Below are 23,331 nucleotides of genomic sequence, written 5' to 3' on the forward strand. Positions count from 1 at the left end.
GATAGTCTAATGCACTGTATTTGAAACTGTCCACAGCATTCTTTCTAAACAAAAAGCAATTGTAGAATTTTTCTTTTTTTTTTCTTTTTTTTTGAGACAGGGGCTCACTATGTAGTTCTGGCTGGCCTCAAATGAAGAGATCTACCTGCCTCTGCCTTCTGTGTACTGATTAAAGGCGTGGGCCACCACACCCTGTAGTGTAGGAATTCTACTGTAGAAACTTTCAGTATATACCCTTACCTCTGTAATTTCAGGAAATTCGTTTTCACTATCAGTTATTTCCTGTTTTTTCCTGGTTTCTTGGACAGCTGTTACAGGAATCTCCTTTTCAAGAGGTACACGAAGGTGCAGTTCTACGGAGTCAAGTACTGCGTGTTCCTGCTCCTGCAGTCTCTGGAGACAGAACTTTAGAATAAGTGGGACAAAGAAATCTGCTATCTGACCTCTGTGAGGTGAGTCAGTCTGGTGCATCAGCCACTTATCTTAAATGTTATGCTGCTTACACTACATGAGTGTGCAGCCAACACTCAAGCACACGTAACCTCCCCAACAGTTTCAGCCTGGATGCGCTATTTATTTTATAATCTTTTTTAAAAAAATATTTTATTTCCTTATTTATTTTATTTTTTGGAGATGGGTATTGGGCAAAAGCACTTTTTTTTTCCCCCAGGCAGGGTCTCTCTGTGTAGCCCTGGATGTCTTGGACTCACTTTGTAGACCAGGCTGGAACTTGAACTCAAGAGAGTCGCCTGCCTCTGCCTCCCAAATGTTGGGATTACAGGCGTGCGCCACCAAGCCTAGCTTATTTTTATCTTTTATGCTTTGCTGGATCCCCGCAACTGGAGTTACTGAGGATTGTGAGCCCCTGTGTGGGTGCTGGGCCTGGGACCTCAGTCTTCTGCAAGAGCAGCCAGTGCTCTGAGCTGCCGAGCAGTCCTGCTGGTTTACCTGGTTTTGGAGCTGCAGGGCCAATGCTTTCTGTTCTTCAATCTGGCGCCATCTTTCCCGTGCTCGAGAGTCATAAACACTCGTTCTAGGAAAGGAAAAGCAGCAGTCAGATCAGTGTCTCAGCTCCAGCCATATCACTGCCCCACACGGCAGACAGCTAGGGGCAGACAGAGCGCTGCCCAGGGACAGAAAGCCCACCCAGGGACAGAAAGCCCACCCTGACCTCACAGTTACACCTCAAGACACAGTAAAACAACACAGCTATTTACACTACTCTAGCACTTTTACTGGAACAATTTACACACACTTCATAGACTTCTGTGGGTATCTGTGAATAACAGTCCTGTTACAAGAGCACGCCTCTTGTATAGCTCATGATGCGAAGCTTTACTCTAGATTCCACCCAAACGCAGAACTGAGACCAGAGCAGCCACGTCCATTGTCAAGGCTGCAGCTGCGTACCATGTCCTCAGGCTCACAAGCCAGGGGCCGAGGACAACTGAAAGGCTTTGGCCCCAGTGGGCACTGTATGCACAAGATGCACACATGTCCATGCAGCACAACACTCATACACATGAAATAAAAACAACATTTGAAAAAGCAAACTATTGTAACTCTAAGAGACTCTTAAAAACCCAGTATCTGCAGAGCACAAATAGGTAATTCTCACTGAGAAAAGACAATTAGGATAATTAGCTAGTTTTTTATTTCTTCCTAAATGAAAATGAAATAATAATAATAAAGAAACATAACTTACAATTCTTTGATCCATAGCTCTGCCTGGAAGAAAGCAGGACTGTAGGTGGAGAAAGAAAATAAGCAGAAGAGGTTATGAGGGAAATTGAAACATTTCCCTGAACAAAAGCAATCATTTCAACAGTTTGTAAGCCTGCTTTGCAATTATGAAGTAAAAGATATCCAACTGATACAAAGTAAGACAAATTAGAAAGCAAGATCACTATACATGTACTAAAATGATGACCTAAAGCTCAGAGAGCCCAGCTGTCAACTTGTAGGAGAGAACGGCATCTATGAGAGAGGGGCAGAGAGAAAAGGAGAAATGCTGTTCTCAACTGGTTCAGGCTGACAGGATTCTTTAAAAATTTAACCAAATCTTTGAATTCTTGCACTTCTCTGTCTGAGTCAAAACATATCCAACCAAATAATAATAGAACATAGTAAAAATCTCCACCCACAAAATATCCCATGTCAAACTGGTTAAGAAGTCAATGAACCAAGGTGTGGACACAGCAGCCCGCTGCTCCAGAGAACACAGGCTTCCTCCACTCCACAGGCTCTTGTGAACAAACACCATGAGGACCCTGAGCAGGGCCACAGGAGGATCACCGTCCCATCACCACCCCCCCCCCCCCCCCCCCCACACACTGCTTTATGTCCCTGAAGATATCTAAGAGATCTAGCACAGAAACAACTGGAAGGAGAGTGGACATTTCTCCAAAGGAAATTTTTGAGGCCCATAGAACAAGTAAATAGAGCTTCAACTTGAAAGCTAGGAGACTTGGCGCCATTTAGTTTTCTCATTCTAGTAAGTCATTTGGCTTCTATGGGCATCAGCTTCAAGATGTGTGAAACACAATGTGGTTAGAGCTCTTTTAAACTCCCAGTTACCCACAGGACTCCTCATACGCACACCTGACAGAGACCCAAACCAAACCATGCTGAGGTTCAGAAGAGCAAATTGTCCTGGAACAACAAGTATTTTAAGATTTATCTGTGCAATTCCAAAGACTATGCTTCTTCTTCTAGTGTTGAAATGCCTCTCCGTATGCTAACACATTAAACAACGAATAACATTGGGTCCTTGGGTTACTCAAGTGGGGCATCTGGGCTTTTTTTTTTTTTTTTTTTTTTTTTTATGGGGGGGGGGCTAATCACTTATTTAGGAAAGCTTTATTTACTAAGCACCCATCCCATGTGAGGCTGGGTTCAAACTCACTGTGTAGACGAGGAAGACTTGGCCCTCCTGCTTGCACCTGCTAAGTGCTGGGATCACAGGAGTGCACCACAACCTTACACTATGTCACTCTTCCCACAGTTCAGTTCGACAGGTAAGGTCTTAACGCTGGGATTTTATTGACAAATGAGGTTCAAGGGATTTGAACTTATAGTCTGAATTTATATGAAGGCCAAAAGACGCTACAGGCGTAAGTCAGACCTGCCTCTAAGCACCAGGCAAGAAATAACAGGTCCAAACTATACATTCTCCACACCTAACAGCGAAACTTTTGTAGAACACCCAAAGCTTAGAGTAAATATTGGAGCTGAAAAGTAGGGGATGGGCTGAGACAGACATTCTAGCATCTGTAATCTTCTCATAAAAAAAAAAAAAAAAAAAAAGTCGCTGCTGCTATCATCCTAGAGTCACACTGCCAAGGCTATATATGACGGTGACATAGCAGTCTGAGTAGCTCCCACAGAGGAAGAAGAAGTGCCTGATACCTCAGGAGAAGTCATGTTCTATGGGAAAACTTACACTAGTGTCAGACAAATTGAAGGAAAGAGCACATTAAAGACAGAAGAAACTCTGGGGGCTGGAGAGATGGCTCAGAGGTTAAGAGCATTGCCTGCTCTTCCAAAGGCCCTGAGTTCAATACCCAGCAACCACATGGTGGCTCACAACCACCTAAATGAGATCTGGTGCCCTCTTCTGGCATGTAGGTGTACATGCAGGCAGAGCACAGAACACATAATAAATAAATAAATCTTAAAAAAAAACAAACATTGTTATAAAAAAGATAGAAGAAACAGTGATACTAAGACAAAAACATCTATCATGCATACAAACTAGGAATAGTCTAGTATATCAAGACATAAAAAAGGGATCTATTTACAAACATGGCTCCAGCCATGTATGTGGTGGTGGCGCACACTTTTAATCTCAGCACTTGGGGGGAGGCAGAGGCAAGCGGATCTCTGAGTTCTAGGCCAGCCTGGTCTATAGTGAGAGTTCCAGGACAGCCTGTCTCAGAAAAGAAAAGAAGAGAAGAGAAGAGAAAGAAGAAAAGAAAGGAGAAGAGAAGAGAAGAAAAAAGGAAGGAAGGAAGGAAAGATTTTCTGACTTCTATCAGTTGGCATTTGAGCACAGGCTTGTTCCGGGCACCTTAGATAAACACTACCCTCAACCTAGTCTCTCTTAATTCATTTTTCTTCACAGCACTGGTAAATAGCACTTTTTGCTCACTACTTGTTTGCAATCTTATATAAAATGAAGCTCCTTATAACTGGGTGTGGCGGCACACCTTTAATCCCAGCAATAAACAGCAAATTCCAGGCTAGCCTAAGCTACAGGGTGAGAGCCTGTCTCAAAAAGAATAGCAACAAAAACACTAAACAAATAGAAAGGTAAAATGTAGCACTTAAAAAAAAAAAAGTAAGCCGGGCATGGTGGCACACGCCTGTAATCCCAGCACTCAGGAGGCAGAGGCAGGCAGATCACTGTGAGTTCGAGGCCAGCCTGGTCTACAAAGTGAGTCCAGGACAGCCAAGGCTACACAGAGAAACCCTGTCTCAAAAAACCAACCCCCCCGCCCCCAAAAAAAGTAGCACTTCGAGAACAAGGAGTCTTAGTCACTGTTGCTGTCCAAGTGTCTATACCAATACCAAACACACATCAGGTTCTCACACAGGGCCAGGGAATTTAAGACACATCACACTAAAGCATTCTGGCTTAATCCTAGTTTAATAAGGTATCCTTGAGGTAATTTAATAACTAATGACCATTAAACCTCTTGAATGATGAGACATGAATTTCAGAAAGACACTGTGGCAAGAGCATGGAGTGCAGACCATGGAGAACTTGGTGCAAATCATAATAAAGAAGAGTGAAGGCTGGAGAAAAAGATGGAACAGGAAGTCACTGAAATAACTTGAAAAACACATGAAAGAGACTTAAATGGGGGCAGTTTTATACTATGTGACTTAGTGAAGAAACTGTAGCTAGAGAAAAGGAAATTAGCCGACCCTTCCCTAGGCTTACCTGGAAGCTGGAGTCTGAGGTTCTTTCACTTTGAGTAAAATCACAGAGTCTGATCCTAAATAAGGAAATGTAAGAGTGTTAGTAGTAAAATGCCACCATTGACCACGTCTGACTTCAGTTTAAGCTTCTACATGTTATTATGTCGCACGCCACAAGCACAACATCAGGCACGGAGCAAATAACAGCAGCCTATGGGTAAAGCTAAAGACGGAAAAGTGGAACAGTTCCATTCTTGCCCCAGAAATAAGGAACAACTAGAAACACAAGCTCATCTGCCCATCAGCATCTCCCTCGGGCCGCGCCTGCTCCTGGGCTTCCTCCTGCTGTTTCTAGGGAACAAAAACATGCCACAATTTCTAAGGCTGGGATTGATAACATGTACTAACTTAGGTAAAAAGAAGGGAAAGAAAAGAGGGAAGAGGAAAGACAAAGGAAGAATTTGTAGCAGTAACTTTAAAAGCACAGATTTTTATCACTGTGTATCTTAAATGCTCCTCAAGGGCAGGGCTCAGGTCTTCTCAAGCACTGTGCTATGTGCCGCCTCCCTTAGACTACCCTGTGCTATGTGCCGCCTCCCTTAGACTACCCTGTGCTATGTGCCGCCTCCCTTAGACTACCCTGTGCTATGTGCCGCCTCCCTTAGACTACCCTGTGCTATGTGCCGCCTCCCTTAGACTACCCTGTGCTATGTGCCGCCTCCCTTAGACTACCCTGTGCTATGTGCCGCCTCCCTTAGACTATCCTGTGCTATGTGCAGCCTCCCTTAGACTACCCTGTGCTATGTGCCGCCTCCCTTAGACTATCCTGCAGCACAGGGCAGATGCAATGCCACGCTGAGTGCTGTTCCCGGCTCCCTTCATCCCAGTAGCCCGCTACATGATGTTGGAGACTTTTTAACTTTAGATTTTTGGAAAGTAAAAAGATAGTTATCAGTAAATAATTTCATAAAATGTAATACAGGTTTTCACGTTACCATTAATTAAAGAGTGGTATCATTAAAAACTGATCCCCAAGTACAAACTTTCAGAAAGCGATGAGTATGAGGATGATGGCAGTAAGTCAACTGAACTGAGAAAGGAGGGAAGAGCCTGAAGAGACAGGTATGCTGTGCGCATAGCTAACACTTCACCTAACCCTCACTTTACATTACAATCTGAATACATACTTAAAAAGGAGGAGAGTTATCCTCATGACAAAAGCTTCACCTCCACCAATGCTCAGGCTGCTGTGCGTTAGCTGAAAGTTTCTAAAATGATCAACCATTCTGACATGAATGAAGCTTCTATCAAAATTAAGTTTTATGATAAGTACTTGATTAATGTTTGGAAATTCACAGAACTTCAAAGAACCATTATAAAGAGAAATTCCTGCAGCAGTTGGGCAGGTGAGCTTTGACCCTCTCAGGAAGTTAAAATATTTAGCCTTGCTTAGTGCAGCATGTCTGTATTCCCAGCTCTCCGGATGCCACAGGGTCAAGGCCAGCCTACAATATATCAAGGGCCAAGCAGCCAGAAATATATATATAGTAAGACCCTTCTTCAAAAAATAAATAAGTGAAACATTATACCAAGTCACTTGTGTGTAGGAAGAAAGAATACTCTTTTAAAAAGGAGAGGAGGGAAGAAGGGATAGAGGAGAGAGAAAGGAGAAAAGAGGAATGAATTTTATTTGTCAGTCTGGTTTCAGCATGGCACGGCACCTGATTCATGTATTGTAAAATCTCACATGTACTAAGTTACATGCATTACACTTTGCCTGCAGCAGATCCAATGAACAGTCATTAGCTGGGTGCTAGCACTATTCACCTTCAGATTGAGTAGCTGATGCTGGGACATTATCTGGCTGGTGAGGAGCAGAGAGGTGATGGGGACGATCAGAGTCTTTGGATCCAAATGCAACATCTGGGGTACGAGGTGACGACAGGGAATGTGCACTGTGGAACAGCTGCTCCTGCGCAGTTAAAATGCTGGCAGAGCCAGAGGATGACGTGTCAGAGCCAATGATGTGAGACGCACAAGAGTTTCCATTTCTCAACAGCGAGTTTTTCAAAGAGTTCTTATTGGAACTAAGACACCGAGACCTAGTAGGGGAAAGGAATAGTTTCAATATCAAGTAACAAACAGTGAAGTTAAGTTCATATGAAAGATGCTTCGTGACTCACAGGTGTAAAGGAAAATGTGTGGTGGGCTTGGCTACAGAGAACTGTTTCCCTGTGACCATCTGCAGCAGCTGTCTGTAGATCTCTTTTTCTTCTTCTTGAACTGTCTATAAGGGAGAGAGAAAAAGATCTTAAATACTCCAGGGAGGCAACATGCAGACAGACTCTCTAGTAGTCAAGAAACACTGCACAACGATGATGCTCTCCATGCTCTATGCAGAAGAGAGGTCAAGCAAAACTAAATCTCAGAGAGCTTGTTTTGGAAAATAACGGTAGCTTCAGCAGTGCTGAGAAGCTATTGAATATAAAATCAGAAAGTCAGGAAGCAATTATTTAGTCACTCAAATGATAATGAGTCCAGAAATAAAGCATTTAAAACTTCTAACTTAGAATCCTGAATGATCCCTTGGGTCCTGATGGCGATTCTAAAAGCCTTAAGGAGGGAAGCACACAGTCAAGCGCTGTCAGAGGCATCTCGCCAACAGTTCCTTATTCTATGCAGGTGCAAGTATTTTTCAAAGATGGTTTCCATTTTTACCATTACTTATTTTTCTCTAAGTTTCAATTTAGTATTTAGAAAAAAACCCCTCATAATCTGTAACATTTTTCTCACTGACTTGAACATCTACTATGCTTTAGTCATTTGAGAGTCACAAATTGAATAAAATATATTTACAGCTTTTGTGGCATTTATATTAGTTATTATAGAGACTGTCAATCAAAAACTTGTTCATGACATGAAGAAAAGTAAAGGGCAAGGGGGAATAAAAACTGATGGAGGGCAAACAGCAAAAAGAGGTCTGATCTGAAATATGGTATTTCATCAGAAACCTAAACTAGGAGAAGAAGTTAGTAAAGACTATAAGGATGCACACATGCAAATATGAATGCCCATGACAGGAAAGTGCTTGATGTACGCAAGTGGCTTAGGGCCCTGCAAGGAAGAGTGGAACAAAGGAGTCACTAGGAGAAAGGATTCCATAGGGACCTGTGACTGCAAAGCATCTACTCTACACAGAAGTAATACTGGGTTCACTACGAATCATGTCTCAGTGGCTTTTTTCAGCCACTAATCTTCATAAAATGGAATTCCACTGTGTTAGGGTTTGCATTATGACATCTCAGTAAGTGCAGTAACATTTTATGTAATTGAAAATGTTTGTTAAAAGCAGAGTGAACTAAGCAATTAACTATGAAAGTAAACAGAGACTAACATTTCCCTTTCTGAATCTTGTTGCACTGTTGCTGTAAATTTTAATTACACTGTCTTTATAATGCTGCTCATTTACTAGATGCATTTAAATTATGAAGTATGACAACTCCAACTACCCTGAAATTTGAACAGCTAATGATTAAAACAAAGGAAGACTCAAGCAAGCATTTGGTGGACACAGACCCCAAAGGGAAAACAAGGGCTTGCAGTGCTGTCTGCAAGGCATGGGGGCCACAGCTTAATGCCTGGCGCATCATATTGTGTGTGTGGTGCTGATGGCCTTGTCTAGTGTTTGAGACACTGGTTAAGTTCCTCAGAATAAAGAGTTCAAAGTTCCTGTGAGACACAAGAAATGACAACAGCCAGGGGAACAAAAGAGAAACCATATTCCAAGAAGAGAAAGAACACTGGGCATCGGCATCAAGAGGGGACAAGACAGCTCAATACCCAGAGAAATAGAAAGGTGACCTAAAGGACAGTAAGAATTGTGTGCAAACTGAAGAGTTACTACAGCTAAATATCAATAAAGAAAGGGAGAGAAGAAAAACACTATTTTCAGGTGGGCAATGGTGGTGCATGCCTTTAGTCCCAGCACTCATCAGGGTGGGAGTTGTAGAGAGCAGAGTTATACAGATCTCTGAGTTTGAGGCCAGCCTGTTCTACAGATTAAGTCCAGGACACCCAGGGCTACACAGAGAAGCCCTGTCTCTAAAAAACAAAACAAAACAAGAAATAGCTGGGTATGATAGTGCACACCTGTAAACTCAAGGATCTCTGTGAGGCAGGCAGATCTCTGTGAGCTCGAAGCCAACCTGGTCTACAAAAGTGAGTCCAGGACAGCCAAGGCTCCATTGTCAAATTACTAAAGCCAGATGACCAAAACCAGCATGCTACTACATAAAACCAGACACGCAGACAACACAAGAGGAGACTGTTCTCAAAAGAACAAATAATAAATACATAAAATGTTTGACATCTCAAACAGCCAGAGAACTGCCTTATGTTTTGGGCTCATATATATATTTCCTCTCAGAGTTTGTACTGGGATGTTTATCAGTTGGCAAAGACCAGGTCCCCGCAAGAGGCAATTCCTCCTCTAGTGGACGAACATCTCCTGTTCCTTCACAAGCTGTTTCCAGTGGAAAAACACCCTTACTTAAGTCCTGTTTCACATCCCACACTTGGGATCAAAACAAAAACATAATTACATCAACTACATATAAGCATTTGATCATATAAGCTCCTAGTTATGCTCTCTGGTTCCCTCCATTCCCCAGGCGGCTCTCTGTGAGTTCGAGGCCAGCCTGTTCTACAAAGCGAGCCCAGGCCAACCAAGGCTACACAGAGAAACCCTGTCTCAAAAAAAAACCCAAAAACTTTTAATTAATAATTAATTAATTAGTTAATTATTTGAACGGCACTAGATAACACAGCTCTTCATGCTGTCCTTTGGATAAATAGCCACACAGTTACTAAATGCTAATTTCCAATTTTTAAAAATCCTTGTCTTAAGAGTCCACTCAACAGCAGTTCAAAGACTAATCTCAATTCTTAATTAGGTATTAATACATCAACTTCCTTCTTTACCCTAAGCAAATACTTTTATCTTGTAGATTCCTACATTTTTATGAAGAATTTTGTTTATAGTTTATAAATTTCCATTAAAAAAATCCCCTAGCTCCAGCTAGGCATGGCGGCGCATGCCTTTAACCCCAGTACTTGGGAAGTAAAGGCAAGTGACTGAGCTTGAGGCCAGCCTGGCCTGCATAATGAGTTCTATGACACGAGACCGGTCTTACCCACTCCCCCAAAAAAGACCACACCACTAGAACACTGTAGTTCAAATGGAGAAAATGTATTATCTCGGCATTGCTGGTAATATCAGAATTCAATAAATATCAATTTTGTTGAATATTTGATAATGATATGTGTTCTAATATTTTGTCAACTCGATTGCAAATAGATTTTTTTTTTTTAAGATATGCTTTTCAAGACAAGGTTACTCTGTGTAACTTGGCTGTCCTAGACTCTCTTTGTAGACCAGGCTGGCTTCGAACTCACAATGATCCGCCTGCTTCTGCCTCATGAGTGCTGGGATTGAAGGAGAGATGAGATAGATAAGAGGCAAAAAAAAAAAAAAAAAAAAAAAAAACAAAAAACTCAAAATAAAGGCTTTACAGGATCCAATACACTCAGGCACCATGCTTGCAAGTGGTGCACAGACATACATGCAGGTAGAATACCTGAACACATGAAAATAAAATAAAAAAAAATAACAAATATAAATTGCCACGTTTATAACAGCACTACTCACAATAGCCAAGTTAACGAATCAACCTAGTCGTCCATGGATGGATTAATTGATAAGGGAGATACGCTATACAAAGACAAACACACACAGACACACACGGGACTATTATTCACCTATAAAAAGAGAAGGACATCAGGGTGTTTAAGCCAAACTCAGAAAGACAAATATTGTGGTTTATCTCATATGTGGACTTTAGATATGGCGTAGGGGGTAGGTGGATATGGTGATTAAACACCTGTAATACCACCAGTTTGGGCCACTCTGAGCTTCATAGAGGTTAAGAGGGCCAGGGGTACACCCCAAGAACTTTTATTAAAAACAAACAAGCAAACAAACAACCAAACAAAAAACCCAAGAAAAAGGAAAGGGGTTGGGGCCTCAAACTCACAATGACCCGCCTGCCTCTCTGGTGCCTGTGTATGGACACTCATGGGTACGTGTACAAACATACATGTAGAAGTCATAGGTTAACCCTGGGTGCTCCTCAAGAAGCCATCTGTCTTCTTTTTTGAAACAGAGTCTCTCACTGGCATGGAAGTCACCAAGTCACCCTGGCAGCTGCCTGTCTCTGCCTGCTGAGGACTGGGATTATAAGCATGCACCACCATGTATGGCTTTTTATATGAGTGCTGGGAACTGAACTTACATCCTGATATTTAATAGAAAGCACTTTACTGAACAAGCTATCTCTCCAGTCCCTCACTGGCTTTTTTAAAAAGCAATTTATTTTTATTTTATGTTTTCTTTTTATAATTGAAGAAACCCATTCCTTGTGAAAAGAACAGGTGTTCTACCAAATCAAATATATTAAAACAAAAACTGGGATTTTTTTTTTTCTTTTTGTTTTTTTGAGACAAAGTTTCTCTATGTAGCCTTGGCTGTCTTGGACTTGCTTTGTAGACCAGGCTGGTCTCGAACTCACAGCGATCTCCCTGCCTCTGCTTTCCAAGTACTGGGAGTAAAGGCATGCATCACCATGCCTGACATTTTTGGTCTTTTAAAATTGTTTTTTAAATTTGTTTTTGTAAAGTTCTTGGTTTTACCAAAGAAAACAACAGCTCAGAAAGATTATAAAACAACAGGAACAGAAGACAGTAGAAAAAATAACGTTCTTCCAACATTTTTGAACTTAGAACAAATATTTTGTTTGCTTGGTTGGTTGGTTGGTTTGGTTTAAGACAGGGCTTCCTGGAACTCACTCTGTAGACCAGGCTGGCCTCGAACTCACAGCAATCTGCCTGCCTCTGCCTTCCCAGTGCTGGGACTAAAGGCGTGAGCCATTGTTCCCAGCTGAACAAAATTTTAATACTGCGCCCAGATGAACAACATTTTTAAAGCATGAAGAGGTTAGTACAATGGTTATAAGCAAGCAGATGAGAGCACACAAATGGCTCACTGGGTGAAGAGTCCTTGCTGCCTTACAGTCTCTGGCTGCAGGTTTTCTTACCTCCTCTGCTGTGCTGAAATGTCGTCTCTGAATTTTCTTAGGGCTTAAAAGACTTCGACGGCAAGAGCCACTCCAGGATGGACTTGGGACAGACTTAATGGGGAATGACTTTTCATATGCAGACACATGGCAGTGGTGGTTTGACTTTCCCGCAAAGGTGTTTGATAATCCACTAAAAAAGAAGTGTGTAAGAAAAGTTAAGATAAACCTAGTGATTGTTTTTACTTTTAATAAATAAAAAAAAAACTGATAGAGATGGTCGAGTGGTTAGGAGTGCTGGCTGTTCTTACAGGGGACTTGGGTTCAATTCCCAGCACCCACATGGCAGTTCACAACTGTCTGTAACTCCAGTTCTGGGGGATTCAACACCCTCACAAAGATGTATGCAAGCAAAACACCAATGCACCTTAAAACAAAACAGCTAGAGTGACAGAAGTACTTTTGTGGGAAATACGGGATTTGGCACATAAGGTTATAACACCAGGTTCTGCCTCTTAAAAGGTCTTAGATTGCTAAATCATATATTTATCAAGTAACTAAAACTGTTTTTCTTGGATCCACAATCTAGAATTTCTTCTCTCACAACCCTAATATCAGTATGACATGAGAGAACAAATCAGATTAGTCTTTTTGGAAAACATGGAGTGGAGGCATGCTAAGTGTATATGTCATGTTTCTTTTTTTACATATTGTTTCTATTACTAGTTCACATTTCTATTCCACAGTCCTGTCCCTAAAGCTCTTTGGAATTGCCTTAAACATGTAAAGACATATAAAGATGAAGTCTTGTAATAAAACCTTTGCAGTAAATTCCAAAACTCCCTACAGGAACTACAGAGGGCTCTCCCCTTTCAGGAAGAACTAGGTTTTTTTTTTTAACCAGGGCCGCACGGCGTGCTCTGTGATCTACCAGGCCGCACGGCGTGCTCTGTGATCTACCAGCCGCACGGCGTGCTCTGTGATCTACCAGGCCGCACGGCGTGCTCTGTGATCTACCAGGCCGCACGGCGTGCTCTGGGAATCTACCAGGCCGCACGGCGTGCTCTGTGATCTACCAGGCCGCACGGCGTGCTCTGGGATCTACCAGGCCGCACGGCGTGCTCTGGGATCTACCAGGCCGCACGGCGTGCTCCGGGATCTACCAGGCCGCACGGCGTGCTCTGGGATCTACCAGGCCGCACGGCGTGCTCTGGGATCTACCAGGCCGCACGGCGTGCTCTGGGATCTACCAGGCCGCACGGCGTGCTCTGGGATCTACCAGGCTGCACAGCGTGCTCTGTGATCTACCAGGCTGCAAAGTTCACTGTGGATTCTTAATGTGTCCTTTCTAGTGGGAAAACTGACAAGAAAAATACCTCTGTGACCTCAAAACCACAACCATCTAAAGTTTAGCAGCTACAGAGAAGGAAGTGATTTTCCCTCCTCAGATGACGCTTTCCATTGGCCATTAGCCAGCAAGCCTGTGCGAGGTACTTACTCAAACCAAACTGAATTTTTCTTTTCTTCCATTAACCCCAAAGGACTCAAAATAGTTTCATACCTGACTAAACTAGACTCAATAAAGTGAGCTAAATATATGGTCTCAATCTAAATGAGCTGACCAGATCTAAAGAAAGCCAAAAACCAAATATACTCTCTTATTTAAAAATCTATGGACTTTTCTGTATAATATAGTACAGGAAGGAACAAAGACTCTGAATTTCAGCTTCGGTTTCTGTTCTTAGGCCGGGAGGATGTGTCTAGCAAGATAGCAGTGGTAGTGCAAGTGCCTGGGAAAGATAAAATGGTTGTCTACAATGTCTTTTTGTACCTTAGATAAGGATTACCAATTGATATCAATAATTAAGGGATTATCTTAAGTAAAGTTGGTCACTTATATAATGACAAAGTAACAACATTTGGGTTATATTCAAATCACAGAGGCAAAGCTCCAGTCACAAACAGACTGAACTCTCCAGGCCAAAGTGAATCTACCATCATTTCTCTACGACCCCTACTTTCCAAAAGACAAGATACTAGGCTCTAGCTGACTAGTGCAGATGTGGGGCAGATGGCTTTAAGTTAGCTCATGTGAAAGACTGCAAAATGGCTGAGTTCAGGGCTGGAGAGATAGTTTAGCCATTAAGAGCACTGGCTGAGATTCCAGCGTGCCCTGGGTTCAATTCCCAGCACCCACACGGCAGCTCAAAACTGTCTGTAACTCCAGTTCCAAAGGATCTGACACCTGCACACAGATACATGCATGGAAAAACACCAATGCACATGAAATAAAAATACATAAATTGAATAAAATAAAATAAAAAACTAAAAAAAAAAAAAAAAAAAAAAAAAGAAAAAAAGAAGAAAAAGAAAAAAAAAAGAAGTGCTGCGTTCTTTGCCACTGGCGCTTTAGAGACTGACTTCCATCTGAACACAATTCCAGAATCCTTCAACACTCAGACCCACCAGGATTTCCTTCAAAGTGTCTCTACCAATGATTTAGAAGATTTGGCTACCACCGAAATTCAGTACAAAGGAAATAGGTTTTACATTGCTATAGTTTCAAGCCCTAAAATGATATTACTTATTGAAAATTCTAATGCAACGTCTACCTTACAGCCACTTTTTCCTTTATATTTGGGAAAAGGTTTGAGACCAAAAACTAACCTTGAGGTCTTTCGGGTTTCGAGGTAAAGACTTCGGCTATTTCTTGGTTTTTGTAACGTTGAGACTGACGCTGGAGTGGAATTTCTCCACTGTCCATTTGCATTTTGGCCAAAGGATCTTATGTCACCTGAGCCAAGGAAACTGTCTGAGGAAGGGTTATCTAAAAGAAAATAAAAGTTTGAATAAGTTGAACAAATAACTAGATCTAGGTCTTTTTTCTTTTCTTTCTTTCTTTCTTTCTTTCTTTTTTTTTAATGATTGCAACCATGTTCCATCATTGCATTCCAATGTAAACCATGTCTCTCATGGAAAAGATCCCAGTTTCCACTGCCAATAAATCTGCAGTAAGGGAATGTCTACAAACTATAATCGATTCAGCCATACTAACCTGAAAATTGATGAAGGAGCTGAATCCTGCCACAGCCATGTGCCTTATCTGCATCAATGTGACTCCGTGGTGTCCACCAAAAGTCAACATTTTACCCCAACTATATCTTGCAAGCACTCCCAGGCCTGGGCCTGAAAGAAGGTAGGCCAGACCAGTAAGAAGCAAGTGGAGGGCCAAGGAGATTGTAATTCAAATGAACAACAGTTAGTGCTTAATAAGCAGCTGGTGTCACTTCCTTCTCTGTAGCTGTCATGTTCCAGACTCAGAGACTCCCTCCGGACAGACCGTCTCACCTGCGCTCACCCTGTCTGCTCATGGCGGAGTGACCCACTCTGCACCTCAGGTTCTAGTTTCAAACGCGTGTCTGAAGGCCACAGTCGCCAGACAGACCAGCAATCCTCCAGTGCTTGCTACTGACGAGTATTTGCTTGTTGTTTTAATCTCATGAACTCTAGATTATAAAATGGAATGGCAAAACCCTCTGGAAGCCTCAGCTAGGAGCAGCAGAATAATGTCCCTTCCCTCCTCTCTCCATCAGGAAGATGAGGTGAATTAGAACAGCTCTGGCAGAATAACTTCAGACATTAGGCTATGCAGTTCTACAGAGCGTCAGTGGAAAAGTAAGAATGGGACTCTCTATTCCCAGAACTTCCATCTTATACTAACAATATTCTGAAGCGCACCTTTCAGAGAACATTAACATAGAACTTTGCACAATAGTGTGCACTTATATTATTTATAGTATTTAGGGTGGGTATGGTGATAACCAAGATCCCAGGACTTGAGAAGCTGAGGCAGGACAAGTTTAAGGCCAGCTTTGGCTACAGTGAGACTGTCTCAAAACACACACACACACACACACACACACACACACACACACACACAGAGGCACGCATGCATATATGCATGCATGCACACACACATAAAAGCATCTGTCTGTCTTTTAGTACTCTATCCAAATAAAACACCCTTCAAAAAGAAGGCTCCTTAAGTAAACCATGAAACAGAATTTGGGGTAAACATAGAGGGAAAAGCAGCAATCCACAATGGTGTTAGTATCAAATGATTCACCAGTCAGTTAGTAACTTAGGCTAATAATTAAAATAAATTCATTTTCAAAATGAATTAGAGCTTTCTTCCCTTGTAATAAATATGTGGGTTTAGTATGTTTGACTATTGTTACTCTCTAAGGACAGAAACAGGAAGCTTCTGAACAGGAGTCTCAGTGAGAAGCCCAGAAAACAGCAGCTGCTAAGGCAAAGCAGCAACAGTAGAAATAACTGGCTTTCACGATCTAACTAAAAATGTATATTTGAGGAGGGAATCTGTTAAAAATACAAATTATCTTGATAGGGTGAACCCTGAGATCAAGGATAAGCCACGGCAGCCTTGCTAGAACACTGGACGCGACTGCAGCTTTAAGGTGCCCGGGGAAGCATGGCGCGGCCAATGACGTCACTGAGTACTCAGCTGGCCGTTGGTGGGATAACGGACTAATATGAGGCTGCAAATCTATTTTTATTAGCCAATTTTAACCTGATATTTTGTCATCACTAAGAAACTAGAGTTACAAAGCCAGAAACAAGGTATTTATTATGTGCTCATACAGGCATACAAAACAAGATGCACTGAACATGTAACTGTGGTTCTGGTCTAATGAGGAAGCGACTAAGTGCTTTTCTCTGTAAGTTTTACTAAGCTTTACGCAGAAGCAGGCAGTACTTTAATGAAAGTAACAAACTGTATTAAAAACAAGAGTGTGGGCCTGCTAGTCAGAGGCTTTTTGTCCACCTCCCCTCAAGCTCCTACCTGTGAGATCTATAATAAACTTCCCTCTAAAACTAAAACAAACAAAACACAAAACAAAACAAAACAAACAAACAAACAAACCACCCAGGAAGAATGTGTCAGCTAATTGTCCACTGTGAAAGCAAGCTTTTAGTCCTGTTAACACTAGGATTACTTAGTTACTATAGTTACAGGATACTAAGTAAACCTAGCCTAAGTCATATTAGTTTAATAACCAAATTTAACATATTTTCCAAAGATATTGATAAGCCTAAAGCACTATAAAATTCTTTTCATCTCAACCTATTATTTTTTTTTTAACTGCTCTTCAGGACTAAAAATGCTTTAAATTTCTTCCACTGTGCTCTTTATAAAGCTGGCTATTAAAATGTGTTGCATTTCTGTTTTCTAAATAATTCAGAAAAGCTACTTCCTCTCAATAGTTTAATCCTGAGCAGACAGAGAGACAGAGTTGAAAGGCTTTATTCGGAGAGCTAGGTCCAGCAGAGCAGTAAATCACTATATCCAGACTCTACAATCTGTTAGTCTTGGTGGAAGACTGAGGATGGCCAGACAGCAGCTGAGCCCCAGCAGGGTTGTGAGGAGAAGGCTTGGCAGGCACCCGGGAGCCACACCTACCCCATCAGAAGGACAGGCTCAAGCGCAAAGCAGGTAGAGACCAAGTCGTGCAGTGTTTGTAATGAGTTGGAATGGGTACAACAAAGGAAAAATATTTGAAAGTACATCGTAAAAAGTAGCTTTGTTTTTGTTTGGTGCTGGGCAATCAAGCCCTGGGGCCTGTGTATCCACATTAGATGTAAAAATCTTTTGGTAAGGTCTTTGGCATGCCATAAGCTTGTTTAATCAATAAGTAGATGAAACCTTGATAGATCAGCAGTTCTCAACCTGTAGGTCAGGACCTCTTTGGGGGTATAGGGACCCTCTCACAGGTTGGCATATCAGATATTTATAACTCATAACAGTAGCAAAAATACAGTTATGAATTAGCAAGAAAAACAATATTATGTTTGGGGTCAGCACAACATGAGGAAGCACATTAAAGGGTCACAGCATTAGGAAGGCTGAGAGCCATTGTGAAAGATGAACAGATTTGAGTGCTGTTTTAAGGTGTAACAGTACAGAGAGTGAGTCTAACAGAGCTCAGCAGCCCCCTTCAGCATGGCTATTTTCCTCTCATCTATACAGAACTATTACAAGTATTTTTATTTTCTTAAAAACATCAAAAATTCAAGTGGGAGATAAACTTTAAAGAGTTTTGGCATGAGGACCAACTTGTAGCACAATGGTAAATACAGGAAAAGTGTAATTCTCAATCAACTGTGGCCAATTAGGAAGCCAGGAACTGGTCAAATATTGCTACAGTCAACAACATGACAGTCTGGGTGATCTCAGATAGATCTTTGTCAGTACCAAGGTTCAACTGAAATTAAAGAGAAAAGCTCTATGAATGCTTTCTCAGTGGCATTACTAATAATGACTAACAATGGCAAGGGGGAGTGGACCTAAGCACTAGGAAAAGTAACGATAACAATGAAGGCCACTGCCCCAAACCATAAAGGTCCAACGGTACTTCAGAATTACACACTTGAAATTTAGCAAAATTACCTGTTATTTTATTCTACATGTCACTTGTCAATATAATCTGGAGCAGCACAGTAATCTATAAATAATTACTGGTACATGCAGCAAAATGGGTATGTACTTGCATTTACAGGCACCCATCAAAACAGAAACCTCTCCATGTTAGTTCATGTAGATTTTAATGTTAAATCTAAAAAACGCTTTTTAGAGCTTTTTAGAGTTTGAAACTATACATAAGTGACTATGGCTGTGCATAACAATGCCAAAGATTAAAATTCAATAGAAAACAATAAATATGAGGAGAATTTTGTGTACTGACAGAAAACAAACAAAATGAAACAAAAAATACAAACTTTGAGTTATAAAGATTTTATGTGTCAAATCACATAATGTGTATCATGAATATATACAGAGATAAAAATCAGAAGAGGCCAAAGAGAATGGAGTTAAGTAATATTTGGTTTTTAGTCAAAGGGGTTTAAGTCTAATTTTCTACACAACTATTAATTATGAAGCAATTATCTGAAACCCAGTGGAATGGTTCTCTCCGATGATAAACTGGCATATGAAATAACAAACAATCACAGCATGAGTCAAATGGAAGCATTAATGACCTGATTTCCCTAACTACTTAGTCCTTTGTCTTTTCTGTAGGAATTATAACAAACTACCACACCAAATTTCCTTGTTCACCAAAAGGCTGTTTCAATATTGAAAAAACAGATACTTTCTTAGTTGCTTTTCACCACTGAAATTACTGACACATAATATGTGGAGGCCGCTGTCCAGCCTGAGGGGACATGTAGTGTCCAGGGAATAGCACCACCACCTAAATAATGCACACTTAAATATAAGTCTAAAAGAACATCATACTAACGTCTTTTTAGGGGAGGAGATCTCATCTTGCTGACAAAGAATCCTGAGGAAGCCAAATAATAGTAATTATTATGTGCATATTTATTTCAGATTTATCATAATCTTATCCTTACTAAAAAAAAAAAAACAAGACAACAACAACAAAAAACCCAAAACCATGTAGGCAGGCTCCACGGGATTCCTACTATTCCCGTATTTGTGGTAAAATAAGATTTTAAGTAATGCAGAGTAAAAAAGACCTGGGAAAACTACTGTATTTTCCTGAGTCACAGTACTAAGAGACGAAGCTGTCAGCCGTCTAAACCTTAGGAAGGGTCAGACACCGCGGCCAGCTGGCCAGGGCAGCAGTCACTTAGAGAATGCTAACTTCTACCATGGGTCACAGGTTGAGTAACAAACAAAGCTCTTGAATACACAAGCATATGGCTGTGGCAGGTGCTAGACAGGAACATGCAGTTAACCTTCCTGCCCTAAAGGAGGAACAAACCTGGGCAGAAATAAATATTCAGGCTTAACGTTTCAAGAACAGAAATAGGTTAGCTATGTGGTTTAAATCAATACAAAACAAATACCCTTTGTATTACATGCACACAGCAAAAACAAAACAAGCTACATCGTTTTCTACAGTGAAATAGTAGACAAGGGGGAGCACAGACTCCAAAAACACTTTCCCACTTAGAAGTCAGGATTTGATTGACATTAAATCCAAACTACTATAGCAACCAAATACATAGCCATAAATACCCTATGCAAATGCTGTGTTGGTGGGAAGTGCCATGTTGCTTTTGACAATGCTTTCACCTTTTTTTTTTTGACAGCGCTGGGGAGGAAACCCAGGGCTTCGAGAGACATGTCCCAATACCCGATAATGTTTTCACTTCTAGAAATGGTAAACACAAACTATTTGCTATGAAGGAATGTGAAGGGCATGCAGCATCCTGAATACTGGTAATGAGCCATACCTGGACGATAATCTGGATTATAAGCTGCACTTCTTGTAGAACATGTGAAAGGTCTATCCAAAGTCCCCTGCCTGAAAGGCAAGATCTGAAAACAGAAGATTGTTCTCTTAAATCATATTTTTGACAATTAAAGAGAATAGAAGTAAGTTTACATTAAGAAAAATATCACTAGCCGGGCTTGGTGGCACACGCCTTTAATGCCAGCGCTTGGACAAGAGGTAGAGGCAGGCATGTTGTTTTAAGTGAAAATCCCAAATGTTCTACTTTACCAATAAAGACTCAGGAGCCAGATGCTGAGGTGAAAACCTACTAGCTCAGAGAGGCAGAGAAAGCACCCAGCTGACCTGCCTGCTCAGCTCATATCCCAATGCAAAGGCCCAAACGGTTCAGCTGACAGCCCAGGAGGAAAAGGCAAAGGTTTGCTAGCTCAAAGCTCGACAAGCCCACAAAGCCAAAGGCCAAGGAGCTGAGGAGCTCAAGAGCTAATGGCCAAAGAGGCCCTTTTATTATTATACAATGCCTTAAACACCTTTCAACTCAAAGTCCCTCCTAGTCTTTAATCCCTGTCAGCTGGTTTCTTGTCCTGTCTCTTTACCTAGGGTTAACTTTACTAAATACTCTGTACAGAAAGCTCTTGGATTAAAGGTCTGTGTTAGGGCTCAACTGCACTAAGCAAAAGACAGGGTTTTTACAGCTCATAATGTCAGGGATCACAATGGAATCAACTATCCAGCAACATAGGCAGATCTCTGTGATTTCAAGGCCAGCCTGGTCTATAAAGCAAGTCCAGGACAGCTAAGGCAACACAGAGAAACCCTGCCTCAAAAAGAAAAAGGAAAAAAAAAAAGAAAAGAAATGAAAAACATCTGATAAATTTTGCAACTCAATGTAATATGCATGTATCTTATTGTAAACAAGCTGCATACTAAAAAGATAAAGACAATTTAATGAAATTATTCAGACTTAAAGGGAAAGATGGAAGATAATTATCTGTTCTGCAACTTAAGGAATGCTCATTGGATGGTATACTTGCATTTACTATAGTCTATAAGAAAATAAGTTATAACACATTAGATAGAAGCTGAGAAAATCAACTTGGTTTTGCTTCCTTTGAAGACTCTGGAGAGTCACTCTCATCGGGGTGCTGCTGCTGCGGGGTTAGCGCAAGTGTAAGCAATAGGGCGGTGGGAGACGAGGGCCCAACCTGCTGCACCTAAGCAGACTCAAAGAGCAACAAGTTAGCTCTTTCACATTACTAGACTTTCCTACGGGGCAAGACTGCTTTGTTTTAATATTTAAAATTACATTTACTTATTGCATATCCCATGGCATAAGCAAGGAGGTCAGAGGACAACTGGAAGGAATCAGTACTTTCCTCCCACTGTGTGGGCCTCAGGGTCATCAGGCAGAAGTACCTTTACGTGCTGAGCCATCTCTCTGCCCAAGACTGCTTTTCCAGCAGCATTCCTGTTACTCTAATAGCATATAAGTCAGTTAGGGGTGCTTTTAAAACAGTTTCAGGGGCGGATGCTCAGGACCTGTGTCTCCGCCAGGCTCACAGGCAATGCACATGCTGCACTCTGGGCCAGACCTTCAAACTCTGAGTTAGGTCACAAAGCTCTGGGTGGCTGTGCATTCATCTCTCTCCCCCAAGCTTAGCAATTTTAAGGCCTAGTTTAAAAGAACAAAGATCTATGTGTCGACAGTTTAGTTATCAGAGGAACACCGAAGAGCTTTCTAAAAAGATTACTCTTTGCCAGGCAGTGGCGAGCACACACATTTAATACCAAGAGGCAAGCACATCTCCCAGTTTAAGGCTAGGCCTAATCTAAAGAGCGAGCTCTAGGACAGTCAGGACTACAGAGAGAAACCCTGTTTCAAAAACAAAATTATTCTTAATTCATATATCATGTTTTATCTTTCTTAAATCAAGCAGAAACCCAACACTAAAATTAAAATTTTTTTTTTTTTTTGGGAGACAGAGTTTCTCTGTGTAGCCTTGGCTGCCTGGACTCACTTTGTACATCACGCTGGCCTCGAACTCACAGCGATCTGCCTGCCTCTGCCTCCTGAGTGCTGGGAATACAGGTGTGTACCACTGTGCCTTGCCAACACTAAAATTACTGATTGTAAAAAGTTCACCTGCTTCGAGTTGTTAGTGTGGCAATGAAACTATATCAGATGAATATTTATAATGAACAAAATCATTAATTAAAGGAAAAAAATTATTCTAACCTGCTGGTCAGAAAGTGAAAGCTGGTCCTCTGGGAAACCAGACTGTGGCATGAGATGAGTTTTGAAGGTGGAGCTGTGGTTCACTAAGGTCACTTCTCCAGCGTCCATCTTCACCCCGTCAGCAGTGTCATCTAGGAAAGAGTGCAAATGAGATCAAGTCACACAGTCCTCAATGACATTTTCCTGTGAGACTATCTTTTCACCTAAAAAAGTGTTCTCAAAGAAGAATTATACAGACAGACAAACTCCCCTTTCATAGCATGTGAAGACACTGGTCCATTTAGAACTGATCGAGATCATCTAACAAACAGGCCAAAACCTACACAAGAATTAAAAAAAGAAAAAAGGGGGGAAAAAAAGCCTGATTTATAGTTTTTAAAATAATGAAATGTCCCCCAAAGAAAACTTTCAACGTCATTAAGTATTTTATGTATGCATTTGGTGTTGGATAAAAAGGCATGCTCTGGAAGAGGCAGAATTCGGATGTGTTGGCCCGTGAGCTGGGGAGCAGCATGGGCAACATGACAAGCCCATCACTTAACGAAGGGGAGGAGGGGTGCATGCCACTTGCAGAAACACCATTCACACTGGTTTATTTCCTGTTCTCGCTCAAAAAGGTGCTTTAAGGCTTAGCCAGGAGCTGGGGAACGGCCCAGAGGGCAGGAGTGCTTGCTGTACAAGCAGGAGGCCCTCAACCTGAGTCCCCAGCACACATGCAACACTGCACACTGCTGTGCTTGCCTGTAACCCCAGCCTTGTG

At 41.5% G+C, this 23,331-nt stretch overlaps 1 protein-coding gene across 2 annotated transcripts in view; it reads right to left on the reverse strand.

Moving 5' to 3' along the window:
- Senp1 (SUMO specific peptidase 1) overlaps window positions 1-23,331 on the reverse strand; it is a 47,129-nt gene that overhangs the window by 18,042 nt on the left and 5,756 nt on the right. Inside the window, exons 1-11 of one of the 2 annotated variants that reach the window (XM_051160275.1) lie at window positions 22,572-22,853; window positions 20,337-20,421; window positions 19,376-19,417; window positions 14,721-14,880; window positions 12,075-12,246; window positions 7,107-7,210; window positions 6,751-7,025; window positions 4,946-5,000; window positions 1,706-1,744; window positions 949-1,033; window positions 241-393 (exon numbers count right to left, since the gene is read on the reverse strand). In XM_051160275.1, the coding sequence (XP_051016232.1) occupies window positions 241-393; window positions 949-1,033; window positions 1,706-1,744; window positions 4,946-5,000; window positions 6,751-7,025; window positions 7,107-7,210; window positions 12,075-12,246; window positions 14,721-14,880; window positions 19,376-19,417; window positions 20,337-20,421; window positions 22,572-22,679 (1,278 nt within the window). In that variant the 5' untranslated portion in view covers window positions 22,680-22,853. Of the gene's footprint in view, window positions 1-240; window positions 394-948; window positions 1,034-1,705; window positions 1,745-4,945; window positions 5,001-6,750; window positions 7,026-7,106; window positions 7,211-12,074; window positions 12,247-14,720; window positions 14,881-19,375; window positions 19,418-20,336; window positions 20,422-22,571; window positions 22,854-23,331 lie in introns of those variants that run through there. The other variant, XM_051160276.1, reaches the window with a different exon arrangement.

The sequence above is a fragment of the Acomys russatus genome, chromosome 17 (assembly GCF_903995435.1).
Source record: "Acomys russatus chromosome 17, mAcoRus1.1, whole genome shotgun sequence".
NCBI lineage: Eukaryota > Metazoa > Chordata > Mammalia > Rodentia > Muridae > Acomys > Acomys russatus.